This window comes from Anser cygnoides, chromosome Z (genome assembly GCF_040182565.1).
Source record: "Anser cygnoides isolate HZ-2024a breed goose chromosome Z, Taihu_goose_T2T_genome, whole genome shotgun sequence".
In the NCBI taxonomy this organism is placed as follows: Eukaryota; Metazoa; Chordata; class Aves; order Anseriformes; family Anatidae; genus Anser; species Anser cygnoides.
In genome coordinates, this window is record NC_089912.1 from 11,522,095 (window position 1) to 11,549,079 (window position 26,985).

Sequence of the window (26,985 nt, forward strand, 5' to 3'; positions counted from 1 at the left end):
AGAGTGAAGAAGTTCTTTCGCATGTTGGTGCGGAACTTCTGTGATCCATCTTGTGGCCATTGCCCCTTGTCCTGTCCCCACAAACCACTGAGAAGAGGCTGGCCAAATCCTTCTGTCTCCCACATATCCCTCTGTCTCCCACAAAAGATATTAAACAGTAAAAAGATATTAAACAGTACTGGTCCCAAGACAGACCCCTGAGGGACACCGCTTGTCACCAGCCACAAGACATAGAGCCATTGACCACCACTCTCTGGGTGCGGCCATCCTTCCAATTCTTTATCCATTGAATGCTCCACCCTTCAAGTCCATATCTCTCGAATTTGGAGATCAGGATGTCATGCAGGACAGTGTCAAAGGCCTTACAGAAGTTCAGATAGGTTTGTCTCTTCTAAAATTATGATCCATTCTTGTATTGAGTGAGCTACCAAACATCCAGGGAGAGTTAAGAGTAGCTTTTTGAGGGTATGTAAGTATGCTCAGGGTGGCTAGACTTGCAAGCCTACAAAAAGACTGTAAGCTTAATCTTTATGGTTTTGTTTTCCTTCCCTGCCCAGCACTGAAACTGCTGTTTTCAAGATATTTTTAGTTTGTTTTTTTATTTTTTGATAGCAGGGATTGCTTCTGACACTTTGTGTTGAATATGGTTCACTATTTCCCTTATTAGGCTTGAAGTCTTTCATAGAAATCATACAAATGTTGCTAAAGCTTTTAATATAACCTTGTCACATCTAGTGTTAGCTATGTATTGACTTCTACTATAGCAGAGAACAGTCTTTTTGGTTTGTAACCTGAGATAACTCTCTTCAGAAACATCAATGGATCCTTCCTTCTCTTAACCAAGGGGTTTTGTAGTTGCTGTTTTTTGCAAACAGCTATAGTGAGATAGCTACAGCTCCTGTGGAATATGCTGGGGTAACTGGTAGCTGAGTCTCAAATGAGTAAAATTCTGTCTTATGTCAAAGTCGTGGGATTAACTGAAGAATATAGGTTATGTGTATTCCAACATATAATCCAACTGGCAATGTGAAGTGGTAAAGCCTCTAATGAAACTCCATTTCCATCTGTTTAGGTACGTACTGAATGAATCTCAGAGTCGGCAAAACATGCCCGCAGCACAGGGCTCTTCGTCAAGTAGCGCGGGAGGTCCAGGAATCCCTCAGCCGCCTCCAGGGATGAGCTTTTATGCAGCCAAGAGGGTAATTGGAGATAGCCCATGGACACCAGAGCTGCTGGAGCAGGTATTCGCACTGACGGGCTGATTTCAGGGGACTGGGGGTGGTAGCAAGGATGGCTGCAAACAGAGGAAGGGAAGGCTAGAGGGAAAATGTGAAGCTGCCTGAGAGAATGCCTTGGAGGACTTGGGCATGATGCCTTAAAGAACTTTCCAACAGTGAGATGGGGGTGGGAGGTGCCTCCCTCAATCTGCCAGCAGCTCTCTGAGCTGGTTAGGAAGCAGACACATCCGCAGCCTCCTCTTGCATCTTCCTCCTGGAGATAGTGAGGCTGCAAAACTATCCAGTGTTAGTGAAACTGCCCCTTTCAGCCAAGAAGCAGCAGGGTGTTCCTGATCAATATGCCCATACTCTGCTGCAAGTGGCTGCTTCAAAAGGAGACAAGAGGAGACTGCTAAAGAGGTGGGGAGAACATATGAACTTCAGCTTAGCAAGCAAAAGCCAGCGTTTCAGACAGTTGAGCTGCTGTGGTTATTTTAACACACACTTTCTTGTCAGTAATACTGCCCTTACTTTCCACGTTGTCGAATAGTGCAAGCTGGGGATAGTGAAGTTCATCGAAGCGGAGCAGGTGCCAGAGCTTGAAGCTGTTGTACATCTGGTTGTAGCCTCCAGTGACACAAGGCACAGTGTTGCCACTGCAGCTGACCTTGAACTGAAGAGCAAACAAAGGTACAAATATGGGTTTTGAGAAAAGATGATGCTAGTGTTTCTAGCAACGCTCACTACTGCTAACGTAGTGCTCCACAGAGACTGTGCTCTGAAGGGAAGCCCGATACAGCCCCTCACGTATCTGCCACACGTTCACACGGGGCTGGGTTTTGGAACAGTGCTTGTAGCCTCACAGCTGGAAAAATCACCAGGCTCTGGAGCTGAAATTGTATGCTGTAAGCATTTGCAGTCATCTTTGCTATAGCTTTCGAGCCATTTTGGTGCTTCTCAATTTCCAAATTGTCTGGTGTGGATCTGTAAAGCCTTGCTACGTGATTCACAGCAGGCAACTCAGTATCATAGAATCACAGAATTGGAAATACATACTTTCATTTAATTTAGCTAGGAAGTAAAGGCAGTGTAATTGTGAGGCAGACCATAGTCTAGAAAGCTTAGCAGCTGCTGGTGTCTGCGTTATAAAAGCTTTTTGCTTGTCTGCAGCCCAGCTTTCATGATCTAATGGTAATATTCTCTCTTTAACTCCTTATGAGGCCAGAGTAGTTGCTGTTAGTACTGTTTGCTGAGTCATTGACCATGTGAAGTTTGTTGGCTCACATTAGAAGATTAGGAGATAGGCCTGTCAGTGGAATATGTGGGTGGCTTCTGTATTACTAGAAGTACAGGGCTACTTAACTTGGAGTCAGATATGTAATGTGAAACCTTCTCCATTCAAGTCTCTTCATGTGTCTCAATTGTGGTGGAAGGGGTGATTCTACCAAGTGAGCACAGTCTGGTGAAGGAAGGCAGTCTGTCCTTTACTGCTGGTCTCATCTTTCCCTTTGTTTTGGTGTTCTGTGCTTGGAGAGCAAAATACATGTTTGGACAAAATGCGTGTTAGTACAAAACGTTAAATGTCTTTTATGAGAAATATATTGTACTTAACAGGAAATCAATTTCTTTACTGATAGAATGAGATCGTTCTGTATCCCCCAGTTCTTTGAAGCATACATGCTTACATTTTTGTATTCAGTGTGGTTTTTGTATGTCTGTGTGTTCCAAACAGTCTCTTCAATAGCTAGCATCAGATAATTTGAGACATTCAGTGAAAAGTCTCAACCCAGAGATTCAGACACCATTAGGTTTGAAAGGACTGTGTTCTGATTTGCTAGCTGCTATGTTCTGCATGTACAGTGGATTTAGTCTTAATTAGTTTTCTCCCTAAATAGACTTCCACTGGTAGATTCATGGTGGATGAAAAACTGAACATGAGCTAGCAGTGCATGCTTGCAGCCCAGAAAGCCAACGGTGTCCTGGGCTGCAGGAAAAGAAGCAGTTCAAGGCGGGTGATTCTCCCTCTCTGTTCTGCCCTCATGATACCCCACGTGGAGCACTGCATCCAGCTGTGGGTCCCCCAGCACAAGAAAGATGTGGACCTGTTAGAGTGGGTCCAGAGGGAGAGCCACAAGTATGATCCGAGGACTGGAGCACCTCTCTTACTAAGAGAGTCTGAGAAAGCTGGGGTTGCATAGCCTGGAGAAGAGGAGGCACCAGGGAGATGTCATTGCAGACTTTCAGTACTTAAGTGGTGCCTACAGGAAAGATAGGGAGGGAACTTAGTGATAGTAAAAAGGTCAATGGCTTTAAACTAAAAGAGCGTAGATTTAGATTAGATATATGGAAGAAGTTCTTCACTCAGAGGGAGGTGAGGCACTGGCACAGGTTGCCTGGAGAAGCTGTGGTTGCCCCATCACTGGAGGTGTTCAAGGCCAGGCTGGATGGGGCTTTGGACAATCTGGTCCACTGGGAGGTGTCCCTGCCCGTGGGGGGGGGGTTGGAACTAGGTGGTCTTTGAGGTCCTTTCCAACCCAAACCATTCTGTGATTCTATGGCAATGGCTATCATGTGCGTAGACAGGTTTGTCTGAGAGAGCAGGATGAAATAGTCCTAGAAATATAAACATCCTATTCTCCAGTGAAATATCAAAGCACTGCAGTTGAAGATTATGGAGACATTTATTAAAGAACAGCCATTCTGTTTTCAGTCAGTCGTCTACCATGGTTTGTCTTATTTTGGTGGGAGAGCAGTGAGCGTGTAGGTTTCTCATGAGTTATTTGGAGTAAAATTGTTGCATTGTGTAGGTGAGATCTGTAATCACTTCACATTCCTCCTGATAACATACTATGTGGTTGTGGGAGTAGTGATTAGAAGTCAAATCAGATCTGATAATACTTAGGTAAGAGTATGAATAAGATTCAAAATGCTGTAAAATATGTATGTTTCAAAAAGTAACCAAAGGTGAGAATCATAACGGGTTGGTGATCAGTGTGTGTTTTTCTTTAGCTTAATTGACTGGAACAATCCTGCTATCATCAACAAAATGTATAAAGTGTATCTTGGGGATATACCATTGAAAACCAAGGAGGTAAGATTACTTTCTGAGTTGCATACATGCAAACTTTTTGAAACTGTAGTTTGAGTTTTCTTATTTGTTTGTTGATCTAGGCATATATATTTCTTAAATCTATCACTTCCTTTGATCTCTGCTTTCAGTGAACACTTTTGCTGTTGAGTGTTTTTTTCCCTGTCCCAGTGCATTCTGATTTGCAGAACGTAATTTAGTAAAGTTAGAAGTACTGCTATGCAAAGATGCACTACATTGTTTTAACTCTTTTTCTGACAGGGATCTGTTCTGAAACCAGAAATGAAACGAGAGTCGGTCAGCACCCGTGTTAAATTAAAAATTGTTCCTCATCTTCTGCGATCCAGGCAAGCTGCAGAAACATTCCCGGCTAACATTCAGGTAACACATACATTCCTAAACTGCACTTCCTAATGAGTTTGGTCATGATGGTGCTTGAAAAAGAAGGGGAGTTAGAGAACCTCTGAATGTGAGGCCAGACACTCTCTGATCTGCTCCTTATTCTCTTTTGCCAGGTGGTTTATGATGGACTCTTTGGTGCAAACACAAATGCAAAACTGAGAAGTCTGTCCTTGCAGTTTGTGCATCATATTTGTATCATGTAAGTAATCAAGAATGAGCACAGTGTTTTAGCCAAATAGGTACAAGCCACCCTATTTACTCAATGTATAAGTGAACTAAGGACAAAAAATACTACTGTAACTACTAGAAGGTAGTTTTTCCTCCCTTAATCTTGAAAATAACTGGGGAGGGGGGTTGTGCTTGTACTTGCACATGTTAAGCTGTAATTTCTCAGCTTAGCAAAGCTGAAAAGAGAAGTGAGACTGACAGAGTATATTTTTAAGGGATGGAAACATTAAATGCTCTTTGTTGGTGTTTCTAATTCCAGTTGCCCAGAAAGTAAAATAAAGCCGTTAGGCCCAATGCTACTAAATGGACTTACAAAGCTGATCAATGAATACAAAGAGGTAAGCTGAAAGGTTCTTTGTGTAAAGAACTGTAATTTTTCACACAAAACAAGCAAAAGACAAATGTATTTACAATGGGAACTGATAAATCTCTTTACCTGTAGTTTGCTGAGGTGACTGTCCAAGGATATTTTCTAAGAATTTTTTTTGGAAGAGAAGAAGACAATATTTTAAAAGGCTGTTACAGGAAATATATTTTATTTGTATAACAGGTCTGGTTAAGTGCTCGGTCACTAGTTGCAAAGTCTCAGGAAATAATAGCGTTGGTAACCTAAAGAGTGAAGCAAGAGTAGCATCCACCTGCTATTCCTCGTTACTTTGGAGTGCACAGAGGCCTCAGCTCCATGCATGCACCCCATTGTGCTAGACACATATAATATTGAACTGCTGGTAATACGTTCCTTCCTGTTATCCAGTGACAGTATTGCTATGGAAAGGGTGTTACAAACAGAACTGCAAATGCCAGTCTGGCCCAGAGAGTATTTGATCCTTCCAGTGCAATTTCAGAAGGCAGATTCCCGAAGATACTCCCTCACATATCTTACGCAGAGCTGATTTTGCAGACCTTCTCTTGTGCAGCTTTGATCCTTTTGCTGGTACATTTGAACCACTGGATGTGACTTTTGGCCTGAGCTGGAGTTTGGAGGTGTGAGCCTCCTATGGTATTGTGAACGGCATGAAAAAGAAGTGTTCAGGAGGGAGTGAGTCCATATTCAAATATGTGTCATTGATCATCTGCCAGATTCATTGCACAAACAGCTTCCTTTTTATAAAGGTGGTGCTCAGGGTCAGTGAAAGGTCTCTGTCTCACTTAGCTACTGTTTTTTACATTTGCCAGATCTTCTTAGCTTCTCCCCTTGAAATAACGTATAATTAATTGAGACCAGAAGGGAGATTTACATTTTGTCACTGCTTGTAATTTTCTGATTCTTTTGGAAAAGCATGCACCCTCAGTTCCTATCTGATGCTTTTATTCTTGGGTATGGTTATGTTCCAGGATTCTTTGTCCATGAAAGCCTATTTGAGCACTTTGGAGACAAGATATAAAATAAATGTTTAATTATAAAAGATAGGTATGTTTTTATATAGTCCTGTTTTTGCTGAATTATATTTGTTTTATCATTTAAGGATCCAAAATTGCTGTCAATGGCTTATTCAGCGGTTGGAAAACTCTCCAGGTAACAGAAACGCCATTTAAGTAACGGGTCATTGAATAGTTTTTTCCAGAGTAATCTGTTAATTTATCAGCAGCAAACCTTGAATCTCCTGCAAGTTTTGCAATGGGGTGTACAGTGCAGAGATAAGCATTGTTGTAACATCTCTGGGGATGTAAAATGAACTATTCATTTGGCTAATAGCTTTTCTAGCAGTGATTAATGACAGGTCTTGAATTATGCATAGAGTTTAAAAAATGGTTCCACTTTGTGGATTGCCAGCAACATAAATTTAAGCAATATTCAGCAAAGGTTAGAGGGCATGTAGCTAGACAAGTGGTATGTTCGGTGGTTTGCTGGTGATCTAATTTCTTGTCCCAAGAATATCTTAATCTCCAAACTGTGTTGAGGGGCATTCTGTTATGTGGTGGAAACGGATAAGATAGAGCAGACTTTCTGTGTTGGCTCTTTTGTTTGACAGTTAAAATGTGAGGTGAGGGGAAAACCAATGAAAAGTGAAACATCTCAATTTAAAAAACTCAAATGTTCATGAACAAAAATATCTTGTTTCAGCCGAATGCCTCAGCTCTTTACCAAGGATATAGCACTCGTACAGCAGTTTTTTGAAGCTTTATGTAAGGTGGGTGCTGATGGGGTTTTGGGAAATCATTAATATTTTGCGCTGGTTTTGCTTAGTACTTGTCACTGTACACTTTAAAGTGACAGAAAACTCTTATTTTTGTACAGCAGGAAGATGCTGATACAAGGCTTGCCATTCAGGAGGCTTTGTCTATGATGGTTGGAGCATACAGTAACTTGGAAGGAGCCCAGCGTACTCTGATGGAAGCTCTTGTAGCTTCTTATCTAATAAAGGTATTTTCATTGAAGTCAAAATTAGGTACCTTAAAAGAAGAGCTATTCAGTCTTCTGTTTCTTGGCACTTCTTGGCCTGGGTTTTCAGAATGAGAGGCTTTTGTATACTACATGTTTGCATGGGTACTTAGGGTTACTGCAGAGGTATGTGTATTTCTGGTGGTTGCACTAATAGCTGTGTAAGAGACTATTTTCATGGTGATGACTCTTGCCTATGTGCTACAGTGATCTAGGACTCCAAGCAATACCATTTTAAGACTAATAGAAGCCACCAGAGAGAATGACCTCCCTGAGTTAATATTTCTGGTTGTGCTGCTCCTAAGCACAGTTTTGTTTTCTGTGGGTAGATTGTGTGTCATTCTTCATTTCAAAACGGCTTTGGTGGGGCAGTTCAGATGTGTAAAAATTAGTGATAACCCCTATTTGTAATTCCCCAGATCGTGCATGTATTTAATTTAGCATTTAATTGTCCAGTTGGGTTTATATGAGAAGCTACCTTTTCTTTTCACCATTCCCTGCTGTTTGAGGAGTTAGCAAGAACAGTGTCTCAAAATGTACAAACTCTTTGAGTTATGTTGGTACAGAAGGACAAAACAGATGACTGATGAGTGAAGGTTACTAGAATGTTCATTTAAAACTCAGCTGTATGTTTGTGTCTGTTCTCTTTAAGCCTGAAGTTCAAGTACGTCAAGTGGCTGTGAAATTTGCTAGCACAGTATTTCCTCCAGATCACATCCCTTCCAGATATTTACTGCTGTTAGCTGCAGGAGACCCGTAAGTCTTTTTTTTTTCCCCTTTAAATTATTTTCATCCAAATATATATATAACCCAAATATGTATTTACAAGATGCAGTATATATTTGGATTAAATATGTATTCGTGCATATAGATGGATGAAGTATATTTGTAAAAAATAAATGAAAATCAAGTATGGTAATTTGGAAGCTGGCCTTTCCATATTAGCAATGTTGGTCGAGCTGTGGACAGCTGTTACTATGTCTTACACCACTTTTGGCTTGGATTCTTTTTCTTGTTTCCAGTGAACTGCGTTGTTCAGGCTGGATGGAGTATTAAGCAACATGGTCTAGTGGGAGGTGTCCCTGCCCATGGCAGGGGGTTGGAATTAGATGGGCTTTAAGGTCCTTTCCGACCCAAACCATTCTGCAATTCTGTGCTAATGATCAATTGCAAAGTAAAATGCATTGCAGTAAATCTGGCCACCTTTACAGTGGTTAGAAATTCTTTTTTCCTGGCAAATTGTTGCAGTCTATTTTTAGCTTGGATTGCAAAGAGTCAGGACTGTGCCTGTGTGAAAGTTGCCGTTTGCTGCTGAGGAGCAGGTGACTCATTAAATTTGAGTAATCATTTCATTCACAGTTATCTGTTCTTGCCACTTATGTGTTGGTTTTTTTCCAACTTATTTAATTGCTCGGTTTTTGATGTGCATAGCTGTTGTATAACTGAGAGGTTAAACAGACAGACTGCTTTGTCATAGCAGTGTCAGCACTGTTTTAGGAGTTGATCTTCAGGTAGGTAGGGAGCGATAAGCGATAAGGTGTTAGCTGAAGCTTGTAGATAAGAAGTGATGAGGTGAATTGGAAAACAAGGATGTGGGAACCAGAAAGTGGTAGTGAACACTAGTAGGGTGTAAAATCAGCAGAAATGGGCTGGTCCACACTGCTCTGTGGGGGCCACTTGTCACTACCTTTTTCTTCCTGCCTCTGTATAATAAACAAATCATTGGAAGTCCCAATAAATGTTTGACTTTTTTTTCTTCCTTACAGAAAGCCACTTCTCATTTTAAAATTGTTCGCTCTTACCCAGTTTCCTAAGATCTCATTGGTCATTAGAGACTATTTGTTCTGTGCAAATAATGTCTTTCTTGTCTTTTCTTCTGAAAGGCGAGAGGAGGTACACGGAGAAGCACAGCGGGTGCTGAGAACGTTTCCCGGTAAAAATGAAAAGGAGAGTTCTGGGAAGCAGATGCCTTCCTTTCCTGAAATGGTCCATTATATTCAAGACAAGGTACAGTGCTTCTGTCCCAGTAAATGACAAGACTGATGCTTATGTATGTAGTAAGGGTGGTCTTCCCATCCTAGTCTCCATTTCTTTCACCTCCTTCAAGGAACAGAGTTAGCTAAGATCAGAAGGAAGACCACACATAATATCACAAGAACCACATTGCCAAGGTTAGCACTCATAGTTAAATTCCTGCTGGCAGTAATCGCAAGAGGTCCAAGTGTTAAGTGACACGGATCAGTAGAGCTTATCCTTTAAAAAAGGGATTATTTTGCAGTGATGCTGCTTGTGCAGAAGATGTGTGACACAGGGAAGCCAGTGTTCAGGGCTGACAATCCAGTATGTTTGACAAACGTTCTTGGCAGGGATAAGAAGGTTACTTTCTGGTAAGGCCAGAGAAAAATAAAGCTGTGCATAAAATAGAAAAAGGGTTCTGGGATGAGAAAGGAAGATACTGGAACAAACGAAGAAGTCTGGTTTGTTCACTTAAAGGCTTGGTTATTCATCTTCTTTGCAATCAGTAAAAATAATGGCCATGTAAGTAACCTTTCATGATCTTTCATGAGTCTAGTGGAATGATGTAACAAAACCAATACCAATGAGTTTATCCTGTTTACACTGAGAGATTTCCTGGAGAGCTGTTAAAAATCTAGTCTGCATTACACACTTCTGCGTATAGTAGCTATGTAAGACTTGCAAGCTATAAAGATGATGTGAAGTGTCACTGACAATGCTTCCTTTTTCCTCTAATTTGTCTAATTGTTTTTTTTTTTTACAAATCTAAGAATTATAATGTCAAAGTTTCTCTGGTTTTGCAAGAGATCTGTGACAGCAAAACTCCTACAGATATTTCTTGTGAAATGCTATACTGTGCAGGTGTTTAAAGTATGTGGAGCTTTAGGAAAAACTTGCTTTTATCCAAACTACTGGTTGCTCATATAGACAAAAAATTAAGAAACCAAGGTTGAGTTTTACTACTAATAAATGCCTGTCCCTACGTAGGTAATTTTTTCAAATTTCTTTGAGTTTTGTAATGTCACTCAATGAGTATGCATAGCTTGGCACAATAGGCCAAGACACAAAATGGCTTTCCTGCATGAGTTACCGTCCTTCTCTTCCTTCACAAGAAAGTTTATTTTAAAGAGTAGGGCATGATCTGCTGAGTGTGGAAAGGAACCCACTCCTCAAGGAAGTCATCTTCTGGTTCACTAAGCCATGCTTTCACTGATGGTTCTGGATGTCACTGAGGTTCCAGTGCAACAAAAGATCTGAGCACGTTAAGAGATGAGGATCTGTTGACTTCAATATGACTAACTCATGTGCAAAGCTTCCTTACTGAATCCAACCCTTGCACCGAAGTGCATACTGACTAGAAAATACTGACATACCTTTCTGGAGCATTGGTAGTAGATATTGCTGGAAACCTTCTGTTTGGATGTTTTTCTGCTGGAGTATTCTTCCTTGTCAAAGCTAACATTTTCATGGAAATGAATTGCTTGCTTGCTGCACCAGCATCCTACTAAGCAGGTAGCAGGGTCTTAGAGACCCCCCGGTCCTGGTTGGCGCAGCACAGGGTGCTCACCTCCCAGTACTGGGGAAGCCTAGTTTCTCTGAAGCCTCCCCAGTTAGAGCTACAGTCTTCAAAGCTCCTTGCTGACTGGCAGTTTGGGAGCCTCTGAGTTTGGAAGTTAGAGGTATTTTGTTTTTGAATTCTAAAGCACTTTCTGTTTTTCCCGGGGGGTGGGGGGGAAGAATGTTGTCCCTCCACCAGCCTCCCCTGCAGCTCTCTCTCATGAATTCAGAATTTCCACTTTCTCATTTCTGATAGGGAGGAAAAGCTGATGGACCCAAAGTATATTTTAGGACTCCTTATCAAATGCACTGTGCCTTTTTTATTCTGCTGTACATTTTCAGTTGCTAAGTGGAGGATAAACACATCAAAATTTCACTGACCTTTCCAACATCTCTGCTGCCCATGGATCTGAACGTCCTCCTCTTAATATACTCTGTTGTTTAGGCCTCTCACCGAATGAAAACTCCAGCTAAATACATGACGGGGACTGCAGCCTTGCCTTTCAATCCTGCCACATTTGGAGAGGTAATCATCTTTATTAACTTTCTTCGATGTGTTTACCATTATTTATTTAGAGGACAATATAAGAAGGTAACGGTTATGCTAAGAGTCAGCACATTCCAGAATTCCTTGTATAAACAGATACTGGGATTAACTCTCTTCATGTTATTCCTCTGTCCTTAAAAAGAGGTCTAAAGAGAATTTGCACAAAGGTTTGGGAGGGGTGATTCTAGTAGGGCTGCTCCACTGCTTTCTGAAGCAGACCTAATGTAATACCTTCTTAAAGGAAGGAACTGGCAATCTTCTACGTAAGTCCCATTATGCTCCTTGAGGCTGTTCTTTTCATGGCAGATTCCCTGGCTTCATTGAGCTGGAGACAGAAATTCAGATGTGATGCAAGATCTGTGTTAGTAATGCATTGAGTTGCATTGGATGCATGCCAGATTGGTATAGAGTACACGCTGAACAGCCTGCAAGCAGATTGCATCAGCTTATGATAAACCAAAACTTTGTTTATGGTTTAATCTTTTGAATGTGATTCAGGCACTGTAGGATTGTCTGCTTACACAAGCATACTGCAGGAACTGATCCTAAATTTTCTTGCACTTTGTTGCTGCTGACTTTTCTGTCTTGAGTTGGTTAAAGAAGGAACCGTCTTGTTTTGATTATGTTAAATACAGCATATTCCTTGCTCTTTTTCTTTATCCCCTCCATGGTTTCCCAAGTGCTCTTGTATTCACAAGAATCCTATGTTTTTCTCTTTTCTTAGATTGTTCTTTACCTGCGGATGTGTCTTGCTCACAGTGCAGGCGTGGTACCAACCTCACAGAGCTTGGCAGATATGCAAGATCATGCCCCAGCCATTGGACGTTACATAAGAAACCTCATGTCTGGCAACCACATATCTTTTTCTTCCTCCTCTTCTTCCAAAAGCGTAGAAACCAACCCTGTACAGATCTATATTGGCCTTCTTCAGCAGCTGTTAGCTGGTGTTGGAGGTAAGAAACTGTGTGGGGCAGCATCTTTACAAAGTCATTTATTAGGAATGAGTTGCCACACCCAGTACTTTGAACTTGGCTTCAGCAATCACACAGTTGCAACACAGACTGTATAGTCTTCATTGTAAACTTGTTCTCTTCTATGCTGCTGCGTAGGTTAGAGGAAGTGGGACAGTAAAATTGCAGCATCAGTTGACATAGTTTGTTAAAATTGTGAAGCCAATGTCTACAGCAGTTTCCTCAACAGTGAATGTTCTTTGTCATTCTCATAACCACATACCTGTAAGTGTAGTCTTGAAGTGCTTGAATACCTTTAGAAAAAATTGTTACCCAAATGTTTGCTCCTATGAGTTTACCTAATATCTCAAAGAAACAGAATAACCTATTTTTATGTATTATTTGGTATCCCTGGTGAATTGCATATGGATACTTTGAAATGGCTGGTATTTCTTACTTCTTTTTATTACTGATTGTTTGATGGTTTTAAATACTGCTATTTTTAATAACCTGTTTTGTTTTTTTTTAATAACTGTTTAGGTTTGCCAGTCATGTATTGTCTTCTGGAAGTTGTTTCAGTGTATCCAGAAAAGCTAGCCACCAGGTTTGTAGACAAAATGGATTGGATAAAGGTATGTTGAAAACCTTTTTCTTACTTTTTTTTTTTCTTTTCTCTCTCTCCTTTATGTTTTGGGGTTGGGGTTAGAGGAGGTTTAGCATGAGCAAAATCTGGCATTTTCCTATGATGTAAAGTATGCGCTTACTTTAAAGTCTGGTGTTTCTACATACAGTCAACACCTGATGAGGTGTTACATGGAGCAGGGTAGAAAGAAGTATTTTTTTGCTTCTTTGATGTTAGTGCTTTTGTTCATCGACCTACATGTTCCAGGTAATCTACGTCATTAATCCTCTTGGAATAGTCAGTCAATTTTTATCTTGATTGGAAGATCTGTTAAAACAGCAAAAGAAAACTGAAAAAAAAAATCTGGAAATTTTTGTAGAAATAGTTTATAAATAGGTGTATTCCAGTTGGAAGATATGACAGTCCTCTCAGAAAATGAGATGAATTAGGTTCCTTATTGTATTAGAGCGCTTCTTATGGAATTTTTTGTTGTTCTTTTTTATTAGCCCAATACAAAAAGCTGATAAACAGGAGCCTGCTGGGGAATAAACGAAAGGGAATTCGCCTTTGTTTGGATTCTTTTTCTTGGAAAGTTTCTTTGGAACTTTTCTTTTAATGATTCAGTTTAATCAGGCTTTGCTAAACTCTTACAGATGGCCTTTGCTTCTATTTGGGGAATCTGTCAGCAAAAAATACTTGGTCAGCCTAAAAAAAATATAAAATAAAATTAGAATGTATTATAATAATTTCTCCTTCTGATACCTGCAATTTACTGCATCTCTTTTCAAGTGCAAGTATGAGTTTCAGAGAAGAGGACTTAAAAAATAAAACAAAAAAAAATCAAAAAAAAATTATCTTTTTCAGTATTGCTCCTCATTTGCAGGAAACCCTTCATTTTCTTTGGCCTTATATCCACTAGCAAGCTTTTAGGGATGGTAATTGATACTACCTAGTTTCCAGTTATAAATCATCTTTTGTGTGATTTCACTTTGCCAAGTGGAAGGAGTGGTTCCAGGGGCTTGTTAGAAGTGAGCAACATGATCTGATACAAGTTCAGAGTTGAAATTAGAGTTGTATTTTAAGAGCTTGACAGGTCTCATATCTTGTTTTTTCACTTGGCTCATTTTTGTATTATTTCTGATAACCCAAGTAATTTAAAGCTTAGCGTATGAATTTTGGATGCGAGTGTGTTGCATTGTACCTCAAATTAATGGCAGAGGTAAGATTATATCTTAACAAATGGCCTGAGGCTTCCAAAATTCAACTTTTTAGCAATTTAAATAATAAAATATCTCCAATATGAAATAGATAGATTTGTATTGAGGGCTGTGATTTCCTGAACACTTCTTCTTTCTTTTTGGTCATCATTGCATTTAGGTGGTTTAACCTCTACAGGTGTTTTTTTCCCCTTTGATTAATAGAAAGGAAATGGAAGCTTATGGTAGCTTGGGAAAAAATTGTGTCTTTGCAGTTCCATAGGGTTTCTAAGCTCCACCTAGATGTGAAATGTGGAAACTTTTCTTTGAAAACAAAATTCAGCAAAGCATTCAGTCAATATATTTGACTGAGAGCTGGTGAGTAGCCCTCCTGTGGCTAGTGGTAATCTTCCTGCTAAAAGTCAAGTGTGTAATGAATGCTTTGCTCAATTTAATGCTTTGATTCTTACTAAGCGATAGTACTCTCAGTTTAAAGAATGAAATACTATTTATGCCGCTGCATGATGATTGTGGCTGTAAGTTTGGACCTCTGCATGAACAGACTGATTAAGAAGTTACTGTTTCTTATTAACAACTCCCACAGAGCCTGATGAACACGAACAAAGAAGAAATGCGTGAGCTTGCTGCCCTGTTTTATTCTGTAGTGCTGTCTACAATGTCTGGAAATGAGCTTAGGGCCTCTGTGGAGCAGCTGATCAAGATGACAAAAGACAATCATGTAACTACCTTCCTTTGTCTGCTTCCTGCTGGGCTTTTTAGTGTCATGTCGCTGGTGGGAAATCTGAACCTCTCACAGTGTTTCCAGGATGTATTAGCCTTAATCTGAGTGTAAAATTAACTAGCTGGCTTCTAGTTGGGTGGTTGGAAGGGATTTTTGATGTAGGTGAGGGGGACAGATCTTTAAATAAATTAATCCCTGAAGCTGCTGTTCACGTTAGTAAGAGGGTTTCTTGAAGACACTTCTTGTAAGCAGAGCCAGTGCAGTCAGTGTATTCACCAGTTTTAGCCCCCTAGATATTCATAGTATTTTTGAAAGGTAATAGATTATACTACTTACATCCACCACATTCCTGATTCTGTATTTGTGGGCAATTAAAGGCACCCACAGAACTAAGAAAATGCCTGTTTTTTTTACTTATGTCCCTCCCCTAGCTAAGCCGTAGTGCCCTATGGCATCACATCACCTGAGGGCATCCCACTGCTGCAGGGCTTGCCCTGCTCAGTGTCCTTGACTGGGTGAGGCCTGGCTGCTTCCAGCCCCAACGGGGATTGATCAACAGACCCCCACCTGCTGTAGCTGTGTCCCCCACCCACGAGGTGGGTTTTCTTCCCTCCTCAAGGAGCTCCCCCCGCCTCGCCTTATTTTTACCTCTAGATTTTGCCACTACTAGAATAGGGAAAGAGCTCTGAAAACTCCTGGGGGTGAAAAAAAAAGGCAGATTTCTCTGCCAGTGTGTCTTGAATCCTGAAAGTAAGGGAAGGTATCAGCATTTTTTGTCACATTTCCCCAAAACTTTCTCAGTCTCTCTGAAGGACTTATTGTGACTATTTTACATTTCAGGTAACAGACACAGATGCTGATCGTTTTACATATTAACTGACAGATCTGGTTTTATTTTGAGTCCATGAAAGATGTGCCCGTTGAAAGCCGAGTCATTGCTCAGTCGTAGACAAGGTGCAGCTTCTGCAGTAGCAAAGCTAGCTGCTTTCTGCCTCAGTGGTCCTGCTTACCAGTAGGCCATGGAGCCGTGGCTGACCTTTTACAGAACCTGGCTTACAGTGAAGAGGAATGTGAACCATGGAATAACATCCGTTTTTGCATGTTTGTGTCAGTTAGCATTGTTTTACTGCAAATGCAGAAAATACTCAACAGAAGTTGAATCAGTACTAGTAGGGGTGGCAGAGATCTCCAGTGGCTCAGTAAGGACCTGCAGTGTAGATGGATAGTTAAGCAAGGTTTTGAGGATCCTGTCCTGGCAGCAGAGTTAAGCCGTCACCTCTCCTTTTTTTTCTTTTTCTTAGTTAAGGTAGCAATTAAGTCTCACAGCCTTATTTCTGAAAAAAAAAAAAAAAAATCCTTTTATAAGAATTCACCTGCGGGAGAAAGCACTGCCATTAGATAGTCTCAGCACCAAATCAGAACTGGAAAAATTAATGTGCTTGACATCTAATTGTAATAATTAGTTATCACAGTTTGTTGTGTACCAAACTGTGTAGGGGTGTTGCCTTCAGTATTAGTAGGCCAAGTATACTCTCAGTGTCAGCAATGCAAATCTAAAGTAATTCCCCTTTATTACTTATTACGAAAAAATACATTTTGTGTTCATAATCTCTGCGTGTCCTGTTTTTAAATAGAGAGTATAGCATTGTCTAAATTCGCCTTGCTAAGTCTGTACTTAAAAATCATGAATTATTACTTTTCTTTTTTTCCTAACCACCAAGGGGAAGGCTTTAGGAATGTGAGTTCTGGTGATAAATTCTAAATCTGTCCTCCTAAATCTCTTCTGAGTTTTGTTAATTCATCCTAAAGGACTCCATCAGAGAACATGAGCAGTATTAAGTGCTCTGTTGTTGTATTGTATGTTAGAACTCCACATTCTTCAGGGTGCCTCCCCAGCTGGCTTGTCCATATGCGTTTTTAAATCAGTGCTGTGTGCAAAGTGTTGCTTACTTTGAAAATGAGATTTTCTGCACTGTTGGTGTTGTCTGTAGAGCCCGGAGGTCCAACATGGATCCTTGTTGGCTTTGGGATTTACAGTAGGAAGGTACTTGGCCAAAGGGAAAATCAGAGCAATGGAGCTACATGACGTAGAACAACCAAACACTGCAGTCATGCCGGAACAAGAACAGCTCATAAAGTCGACGACAGAGACAATAGGTAACTTCCCACCTAAGACTTTGCTGCATGTAACAGTTGTTTTTCAGGCACCCCAGGCTGAGGACTTTTCTAAGATATTCAGCTCATACTATTACCGTGAGTTCATTATGTGTTCCAGAACTTACAGCCTGTAAATTTACCATATGATGAAATGTATAGACATAACCCTTTTCAGCAAGAAATAGGTGGACTCTTGGCTCATTGACCAACATAGCACAATTAGGAGCAGTACAACTGTCTAGGCTCCTCCCAGTTTCTCCTCTCACTTTGATTGAGTTCTTGCATAATGCTTCCTACCAGCTGTAGAGGAGATAAACACCTTGCTTCTTGCCTGGTAAAATATAAGTGCCTGCCTGCCCACTGCTAAATAATAAAACAAGATCAAAGTCATCCTGTTTACTTTTTTGTGTAGGTTCTTTCCTGGACAGCACCTCTCCCTTCCTTGTGGTGGCTGCTTGCACGGCTCTTGGGGAGATTGGCAGGAATGGCCCCTTGCCAATCCCCAGCGAAGGCACAGGGTTTACAAAGCTGCAACTTGTTGAAAGCTTATTGGCCCGAATCCCTTCCAGCAAGGAAACAAACAAGGTATGATTTTGTAATGTTATGATTCTTGTTCATTTCTGGAATGCTCCATCCTCAGGTTTATATTAACGCCAAACTCAGCCTTGAATTTTAAAGAAGTTCTTACTGAACCTTGTTAGACTAAGTGTTGGCTTTAGTGAGTCAAACTTAGAGTAAGAGTTTTCAGAAAATCTAGCATTGTCTAGCAGTTGACTGAATGTGCTTTCCGTATCTGTAAGTAGGAGCTCATGGGATGAAAATTGTGAAAGGGGATAATTTTAATTCAAGAAAAATGGCAATACGTTCTGGAGAATAATACTAGAAGGTAACACGAGATTTGTTTTGGTCTGTGTCGTATGGAAAAGCTGTGTTTTGGAAGAGAGGAGCAATTGACCTAGTAAGTCTCTAGCAAGTCTAACTTGAGGTACCTTAAGTGAAACTTCAGAAAGAAGGAGAGGGAGAGGGATGAAAGAGTATCTTCTGGACTTACAGGAAAATAATGTGATTGTTATTCTTGTTTTGTTTGTATTTAAGATGAAGGAACGAGCAATACAAACATTAGGTTACTTTCCTGTGGGAGATGAAGATTTTCCTCACCAGAAATTACTGCTGCAAGGTTTAATGGATTCTGTGGAGGTGAGGAACTAGCAATGTATTATTCTTTATACTGCAATGAGTTTTTCCATTTGAATGCTTTCAGCATACTCTGGAGCAAGGTTTACAAGGGCAGCTGTCTTCTCATAATACTGTCTCTTACTGTTTTGAAGCCGGTTTGAAATAAAGAGCAGAGGTAGGTTTGGAGATTGTAAAATTATAAAATGTTCTATGCCACAGTTTAAAAATTTGCAGTTGAGGTTTCTGCCCCAATCTCTGAGATGAGTAAGTGCTCCCATTCAGGAGGACTACCAATATGCATAAAATGTTAAGCGCTTGTAGCAATGAAGCCTTAGGTCTGTATTTTGGCCTTCAAAACACCCTAAAAGTTCCCTTCACATTCCTTTTCATCAGAAGTACGTCAGCTGTTGTTATTCCCTTGAATTAGAAGCTTTCTTTATAGTAAGATCTTTTGTCAGTCCAATCCACATGCATTTTTAGTGCAGTGCATTTTTTCACAGTACTGCAGAGCTGCTATACATTCTGCAATGTGCCAGACAGCAAAATCAAATAGGAAGTGTGCTCTTCTTTATAGCTTGTTTTTATCTTTCTTCCTTGTTCATGCTCACATAGGAACTGTAGAAACATCTATTGAGTATGAAACAGGCTGGCTTTGCTGAGTCCTCCAGTCTGATGTGATCGAACAAGCAAGAATAGTAAGAACACTGTGTACACATCTACCAAATTATGGTTTTGAGTGCTGTGTTTATCTCCTGGAACTGCTTGGAGACATTACAACTTTCTTTATAAAATGTGTACTTCGGAAAAAAAAAAAAAATCTTAGACTGCAGGAAGCTAAGGACCTATTTGTCCAAATGCCTGAGCATTTTGGACTTCCAGAGAGTAAGGCTAGCAATCTAGAAGGTACACAGCAGGTTTGGAAAAAAGTTCTTAGAACAAAAGATTCATCGTAAATAGTGACAAAAAATTGGCAGAGTTCTGCACATTCTGTTCCTGAGAGCTTAGGAAAATAGTGGAAAGAGGACAGAAAAGCAAAGCAAAATAATGGCTTTTTTTATGTGAAAGACAAATTTGTTCCTCTCTTAGAGTCACAGTAATTTTTGTTAATGTCTGATGATCTTGTTCTAACAGAGCGTTACTTCAAACCTGTATCTCCAATTTTCTGTTCACTGATTTAAGCTTGTGCAGACCGTCAAGTGCTTTGTAGGATGCATGTTGTAAAAATAAGTGTGGAAATCCAGGTGTGATAATTTTGGCTCTTACCATTTGTTTTGGAGACTTCTACATTGGCACAGTTTACATCAGTTTCAAGGTATCTGAGTCACCAGCTGGTCTTAGAAGTTCAACAAAAGTGTGGTCTTATTGTAAATTGGTGCTGAGAATTGAAGTTGGGGAAAAGGCTGTGCTTTTGTAGAAAAAATGCCACAAATTTTTTGGTGGTTGTTTAATTGGTAGTCAGTGAGGCTCTGTTGTGTTTTTCAGGCTAAACAAATAGAACTGCAGTTCACTGTTGGTGAAGCTATTACCAGTGCTGCTGTAGGAACTAGCTCAGTGGCTGCACGTGATGCATGGACAGTAACAGAGGAGGAATACATACCCCCTCCAGGTAGGCTTTCCTAACACAGGGGACTGGGTTGAGAAACATGAAATCTCACAGTTCTGGCCTAACACTGACTTTATCTCTGTGGTGTTTCATTTATAATGGTAAGAAGTAAGAGACATTTTCCCCTGCACTTTGCATAATGCACTGTTCTGTGTTGTGCAGTGCTGAGTTATAAACAAGTCATTTCTGCCCATCTACTCAAAGGGTGGGAGACTTTATTTCACATGCTTTTTAAGTAGCATCTTGATGAAATCTAATTAATTGTCACTTGACACTGCATTTATTTTTTTCATTTTGGTTTTTCATGTTGAGTTAGCTTCAGGTTTAACATACACAAATCTTTAAAAATAGCATTTTGAAGACTGCATTGGAAAATAGGATTATAAGATTAAATTGCAAGTTCTTTTCCAACGACTTGGACCAACACTTGGATTAAGTGACAGATACAGTAGATGGAGCAGCTTAAGGACTGAGATTCTGTGTCAGTTGAAATACGAGCGTGACAAAATGCTAGCTCTGAAACAGACAGCTGTAAATATCAGCCTCAGACCTGCAAACAGGGTATTAATGTTGGGAGAGTGGTCTTAGATCTCAAGTGTACACAAAGCTGAGCGTGTGGAAACCAAACCCTGCCTTTGCTCCAGGATTTTGGAGTTATAACGTGTGCACGCACTCACGCATACGAAAGTAGTGCACTGAATCTCATGCAGTATGAGGGGTACCTCTTCTTAGCCACAGGCTCTGAAACACTTTCATGAAGGGTTAGGAGAAGTCTATTCAGTGTTTCTTTTAGGAGAAATACTTTCACAGAGACTATACTGAAGGTTTTTCTTGAGTGAGCAGAGATCACTGTGTCACCTAAGTACTCGTATGCTGACAGGTTTTCCGTTGCTGCTGCACGTTACATGGAAACTGAAAACAAGTGTGGCCAATTCTGAAGTCTCCCTCCTTCCCCTCCATCTTTCTTTTTCTCAAATAGATTTGAAGGTGAATGACGTGGTTCCCTGGGTCCTAGACCTTATTTTGAACAAGCACATTATCAGCCCCAACCCACATGTTAGGCAAGCAGCTTGCATCTGGCTTCTATCAATGGTGAAGAAGCTGAGCACACACAAAGCAATTAAGGTAAGGACTATGCCCTTTTCCTAGCACTTGCTCCTTATCCGTATTTTTCTGTTCACCTCCTTTCTGTCCTTTCCTTCCCCTTCACTTCCATTGCCTCTTTCTTCCCAGTGCTGCTGCAGTTATTACTGAGGTCTTTTTAAGTCATGGCTTGTCTTTTGTTAGTAGGGGAGCATACTAGCTGGCAGCTGAACAAGGCAGTTTGGACCTTTGCAAACATCTGACTTGCACTCAGGTCAGAGTGAGCATGATGCAAATACCTTTTATAAGATAAAGTGTCAGTACATCTTCCATTAGGAAGAATAGGTGGGTATCAGTAGAGTTTTTAGGATTTCTTTTTGGAAAATATTAAAAGGAGGTATAAGAGGGGGAAGAAATTGGAAAACTAGGTTGAATTCCTGGACTTGTTTGTTTCACAGAGTTCACCACAACTTTGTTACCTAGCAGAAGTTATATGCTTAATGTACTTAATATTTGTGGTGTACTTTGATGAAAATCTTGTATTTAGCGGGTTTGTCTGTTATGACAGTCCCAAAATGTGAAAGATCCTATGCAAGGAAAGACTTAATAAAGCATTCCCAACAAAAACATCCTCTCTTCACACAGAGGTGCTATAGGCTGTGATGATACCAGGTAACCACTTTGTTCTCTGTAGGCAATTGATAAGGAGCTTTGGGAGACAAGATGCTTTGCTAATTTAAGCTGCTACTTTTAAAACCTTGCCATGTATTATACTCATCTAACAGTGAAACTTGTGGGAGGTGGCAAAATCCTCTGGTTTGGAGATGAAGGAAAGCTGTCCCTTGCACAGAGGACAGTCCTGTCTGGCTGCAAGTCAGAGTTATGATATGCTACTGCTATGTATTAGACAAGGAAAGTAAAGTATGTGGTTTACTAATGACATGATAACTATAAAAAAGCTCTGGTCAAATTACTGTTATGTTCTGTGAATGTCAATCAGGCTGTTGCTTACCAGTCTGAAAAGACAGCAGTTTTTGTCATAGTTGTAGCTCAGATAGACAACTCTATTGATACGGTAACTTCTGTTTATCTGTTAGGGGCTGTCTTGAGACCAGAGAAAGGATACTAAACCTGAAATAAAAGTAATGTCCTTCTTTCTCATCTTTCAGTCTCACCTCAAGGATATCCAAAGTGCATTTGTTTCAATTCTGTCAGATAGTGATGGTAAGTACTATTACGACAGTTTTATCTTGTAGTGGGGTCTTAACAGATGGAGGGAATCTTTAACAGGCAGAAAGTCACCTACACCCTCTTTGTCAGCCAGAATTAAACGATGACTAGAAACATCCATTTCTGAAGTAGTACAAGTGATTATCTTTCCTAGGTGTTACATGCAGAAATATACAGAGCTTCCTTCTGTGCTTTGCTAACGAAGCACAAATCTTCTGCATTTTCTCCTGCAGACTGTAATAACAGAAACTATTCAGTCTGCCATGCTCTGAGCAGAAACATAAGTATCACAGAGTTCTGCATGGACAGCGACTCTGAGACCTCTTTCAACTAACAATATTTTGGCTTGTATGTCCACCCATGGCAGCTAGTGGGAAGGATGGCATCCAGTGGCCTAACCAGAGCTCACTGAAGTTAAAGAAGAAAGTGTTACTATTACCTTTGCTGAACTTCAGTGCAGGGGCCAGCAGCATGCAAGAATATTGGCAGCTCTTAGAATGCTCTCGGCTATCTCAAAACCACTAGTGACAATACTAACAAGAAGATGTCAGTTTTCTGGGGGGTTTGCCTTTGGAACTGACTGCTGCTTCAGAATCCAAAACTTCTGTCGTGCCATACTAGCTCTGCTGTGAAATGGAGAGCTGTGAACTACAGCACAGAGCTTCTGTTCCTTAATCATGATTTTGGTTGGATCTGGTTATTGAAATTTGTTTGTTACTAATCACATGCTTATCTTCGATTTCACTTTGTAAAATCTCTTGCAGAGCTTAGTCAAGATGTTGCTTCAAAAGGTCTTGGGCTGATATATGAACTAGGAAGTGAACAGGATCAGCAAGAGCTAGTCACCACACTTGTTGATACCCTTATGACTGGGAAAAGGTACAGTGTGCTTAGAACAAAGTGAGAGAGTACCCTGAGCTATGTGTCTGATGGGAACAAAAATGTGCCTTTCTTTTGGGTGGAGAGATGTTTTGTGGCCAAGGGGAAGCCGTTACCCTCATACTGCAGGGGAGTCAAACTGGGACATTTCTTAGTTCAGCTTAGAGTTTATTTTGAGTGAAGTTGTTCCAGTTTTGTTCCATTCTGAATTTAACAAAGCTTCCAAATAATGATTCAGTCCTGATTCAGGCAGTTCAAATCAGTTTGTGTTTGGTTAGATTTCCTACTTGCTGCATTGTGTAATTGCAAAGGACAATGACCTCCTGCAGCAAGTCTGAACAATATGAATGTTGCAGAAGTGGAGACTTGCCTGTGTCTGAAACACACTTTTTGTTGAGGAGGATTGTTAATGTCACTTCTGTGCTTTAGTGCAAAAACTGACAATCCTACGGGACTCCTGGCTGATAATCATGTTGAATCAGTGCTGGAAATGCTCTTCAACAGCCTAATCCTGTCTAACCTGGTGTGAGTGTGGCCACTGTGAATGACAAAAGGCCAGTCTTGGAGTTTGGGTGATCCGGTGGTGGTGAGCAGGAAGATGAATGGAAAATGGATTTTTTCATTCTGAAGTAGTCATGTGCTCTTCAGGGTGTGGGTTGTGTCTGGTCTGAAATAAAAAGCCATCATTCAGTGTTTTGACCCTTAGCTTCTGACTACACAGCGAAATCCTAACGTTCTGAAGCTTCTCATTAACATTACACATGACACAGGTTAATCAGATTACTTGTAGTGTGTTTACCTTTGTGCATCTGTACACTGTGTTTTTGTTGATGTTTTTGGTTTTCTTTTTCTTGCGGGACTGGAAGTGGGAAGGTACTGACTAAATAGAGCAAAACAAATTCACTTGTTCTGTAGCGTGCAGTCCGATAGAACCTGCTAAGGTTAATACTGAACCTCTTTTCCACCAGAGCCAAACATGAGATGACAGGAGAAACTGTGGTGTTTCAGGGTGGCCTGAGCAAAACCCCAGATGGGTAAGTTTAATGAAAGACACACAGTCAATGCTGAAATGGTATTCACTTGCCTATAAAGCTGCTTCCTGTGTTTTTCATTCCTTCTTGTTCTTTAAGTTACTGTAACTATTTTCATGTAATACTGATAGGGTATTTACTTCTCTCTGCTTTAGGCTGTGATATGACTATTGTGGTATTTCTGTAGCTAAAAATAGTAATCCCCCTAAAAGTAACTGATTTCCCTTCTGCTTTCCAAAGTCAAGGTCTTTCTACCTACAAGGAGCTTTGTTCACTGGCCAGTGATCTCAATCAGCCAGACCTGGTATACAAATTCATGAATCTGGCCAACCATCATGCCATGTGGAATTCTCGGAAGGTAATTTACTGCTTTCATACCACTTTCATTCCCTCTGTGAGCTCTGGAAACAGTAACTGCATTTCTCTAACTCGGTTATATGATCCTTCTATAACCACATGTGGAGGCCACGTGTTGGTGCTTTGGTGTCAAGTTCAATGCAAATTCAGCAGTTAGAAAAGCAAATTTAGGATTACTTCTTACAACAAAACATTGGTATCACACAATTTATATCATCTTGCATTCCACTCTGAATCAGCCGTGATCCTTTTATTTTTGAGAGCATTTAGAGGCCAGGTCTTGATATGTTCAGGCAGTGAGTTAATATTTTCAAAACTGAATGAATTTTCACCTGCCAGAGAAAAAGAGCTTTGTTACATAACAAGTTACAGCAAAAACTATTCAGCAACAAGATGCTAGAAACCAGGTTGAAAATGCACTGGTTTAACCACTGTTGCCAAAATAGTGTCCTTTTTTAGCTTACCAAAAGCTAAACTTGGTATTTTAAAGCTACTGGGACCCTTAGCAAAGTCAGAAGACTACTAGATCCACTTCCTGGGGGTTAAAAAAAAAAAAGCGCAATAAATTTTAAGATCTAAGTAAACTTTTCAGAGCCCTAACTTGGAAGCTGTTTCTCTGGTTTTACCTACACATGGAAGAACTTGTTTTGTCCCTAGGAGCATGCAGTCGTCTTTTATGCAGAAGACCCAAGTGGGCTGTGTCTTCTGTAGTGCACTTTTCATGCTCTTTTGTGCTTGCTACCTGAGGTTTTGAGTCTCTGGCAGCTAGCATCTGGCCACTCAATGCAAAAAAACAAGCTCCAACATTAGCTCTCTCTGTCCTGGGACTCCAGGAGGCATAGGAGCATAGTTAGGTTCATCATCTTTGTGGAATTTTGCCAGTCACGGTAACTGAAAGAAAATCTACTCAGCAACTGCATGTGGAGCTCTGGCATTTGAGGAAACTGCAGTCATTTAAATTGAAGGGGACATCTGGAAGTCCATGCTCCATCCTTGCCAAGCTGTGCAGGGCCTCGCTAGATGATGCCTCTATTTTCCTTACATCCTGGTCTTCACAGCAGTGGTCCTAACTGGGAGTTTGTCTTTTCTAGACTGTGACCCAAACAGTATATCCTTTGAAATCCCTTAAGTGAGGTTTTGAGTGGAAGCTTTTGACACAGCAAGTCAGGAAGCAGAGATGAAAGTCACTGGAGGTAGTCTGTACTGCCTGTACTGAGTATCTTCTCTTTGGGCTATCCTGGCAAACCCCATGGTACCTCATGAGTGAGAATCAGTTCCACTGTGTTATAGTTGACAGTGGTGCTCTGCTGGAAAAGGAAAAGAGTATGAAAGAATGAGCTTGAAGTAAATAAGGACACAGGCAAACTAGTCATTCCTGTCAATTGCAGATTGTAAGGTTAAGAAAGCTTTGTTTTATTTTTATTTTTTCAGTGCCTAAGTTATGCTAGGTCTTCTAAATGCAGCAAAGTTGTAAGGAAGCAGTGGCCCACCCTGAGGAAGAAACCGTTTCGGAAAAACGTTCTCAAATCCTTATAGTTTTAATTCTCTACCAGAACTTTGGCAAAGGGTGTCAGATGATATCTCGAAATGAAGGAGGAGGTTTTGAAGTAGTGTATTGTCTCCTGAGTGTGGTTATATGCTTGAGATGACTGTGGTACTGTAGCACTGATAAGGGCTAATACTGGTACCATTGTAGTCCTCTTAACTTGGTGTCTAATCTGTGTCAGTTAGCTTTGCCACTGACTGTGGTGTGCCCAGGAGCAATAACTGAGTGGGTGAGCAGTTTGTTTCATCATTCTTTTGTTACCATTTCAGGGAGCAGCTTTTGGTTTCAATGTGATAGCTGCCAAGGCTGGAGAGCAGCTGGCTCCGTTTTTGCCCCAGCTTCTTCCCCGGCTCTACCGCTACCAGTTTGACCCCAACCTAGGCATTCGACAGGCAATGACCAGCATTTGGAATGCCTTGGTCACCGACAAGTCAATGGTGAGTGAGCTGTAAAATACAGAGTGGTGGGTTTCTGCTAACCCAGGAGCATCTCAAAGATCCTTATGGAATAGCTGTATCTTGTGAAAGGCTGTGCAGGAAGAGGTGAGATGTTGTTCTAAAGAAAGAGTTGGTTAAATCTGTGAATGAGGTGGAGAATGCACAGAGCTTTTGTGCTGCCTCTTACATGTGAAAGGATATTGCAGACTTTGTGTGGCCAATCTTAAAAGTTTGACTGACTAGATACTTAAAGTACGGTCTTTCATCTCTGTGATGTGGCTTTGATATTGTTTATGAGAAGCTTTTCAGAAACCCTTGTAGCTGAAGATGCATTTCTAGAGCAAGAGCATCTGAATATGGTTCCTCAGTTCTGAAATGGGAAGAAGCCCATGCAAAGATGATGTTCCATCAGTTTGAGAATAATTCTGCCCTGGCAAGTCTCAGGAATAAGTGAATTTCATGATGTACCCTTATTTTATATCCAAAAGGCCTGGAACTGGGTTTGCAAATCCTTTTTTCCTAGCAAGGCTGATCTTTG

The 26,985-nt window shown here is 40.6% G+C and overlaps 1 protein-coding gene across 4 annotated transcripts in view; it reads left to right on the forward strand.

Moving 5' to 3' along the window:
- The window catches only part of ECPAS (Ecm29 proteasome adaptor and scaffold), a 68,299-nt gene that overhangs the window by 22,326 nt on the left and 18,988 nt on the right, over nt 1-26,985 (forward strand). For 3 of the 4 annotated variants that reach the window (XM_066988105.1, XM_048051385.2, XM_048051387.2), the window contains 25 exons: nt 1,073-1,241; nt 1,768-1,907; nt 4,227-4,308; nt 4,567-4,686; nt 4,821-4,906; nt 5,195-5,273; nt 6,402-6,451; nt 7,001-7,067; nt 7,175-7,300; nt 7,971-8,074; nt 9,202-9,325; nt 11,337-11,417; nt 12,163-12,391; nt 12,929-13,020; nt 14,811-14,945; nt 16,940-17,105; nt 17,518-17,690; nt 18,201-18,302; nt 19,764-19,887; nt 20,864-21,009; nt 22,137-22,191; nt 22,962-23,076; nt 24,045-24,110; nt 24,348-24,465; nt 26,280-26,447. In XM_066988105.1, the coding sequence (XP_066844206.1) occupies nt 1,073-1,241; nt 1,768-1,907; nt 4,227-4,308; nt 4,567-4,686; nt 4,821-4,906; nt 5,195-5,273; nt 6,402-6,451; nt 7,001-7,067; nt 7,175-7,300; nt 7,971-8,074; nt 9,202-9,325; nt 11,337-11,417; nt 12,163-12,391; nt 12,929-13,020; nt 14,811-14,945; nt 16,940-17,105; nt 17,518-17,690; nt 18,201-18,302; nt 19,764-19,887; nt 20,864-21,009; nt 22,137-22,191; nt 22,962-23,076; nt 24,045-24,110; nt 24,348-24,465; nt 26,280-26,447 (2,917 nt within the window). The remainder of the gene's footprint in view (nt 1-1,072; nt 1,242-1,767; nt 1,908-4,226; nt 4,309-4,566; nt 4,687-4,820; nt 4,907-5,194; nt 5,274-6,401; nt 6,452-7,000; nt 7,068-7,174; nt 7,301-7,970; nt 8,075-9,201; nt 9,326-11,336; nt 11,418-12,162; nt 12,392-12,928; nt 13,021-14,810; nt 14,946-16,939; nt 17,106-17,517; nt 17,691-18,200; nt 18,303-19,763; nt 19,888-20,863; nt 21,010-22,136; nt 22,192-22,961; nt 23,077-24,044; nt 24,111-24,347; nt 24,466-26,279; nt 26,448-26,985) is intronic. The other variant, XM_048051386.2, reaches the window with a different exon arrangement.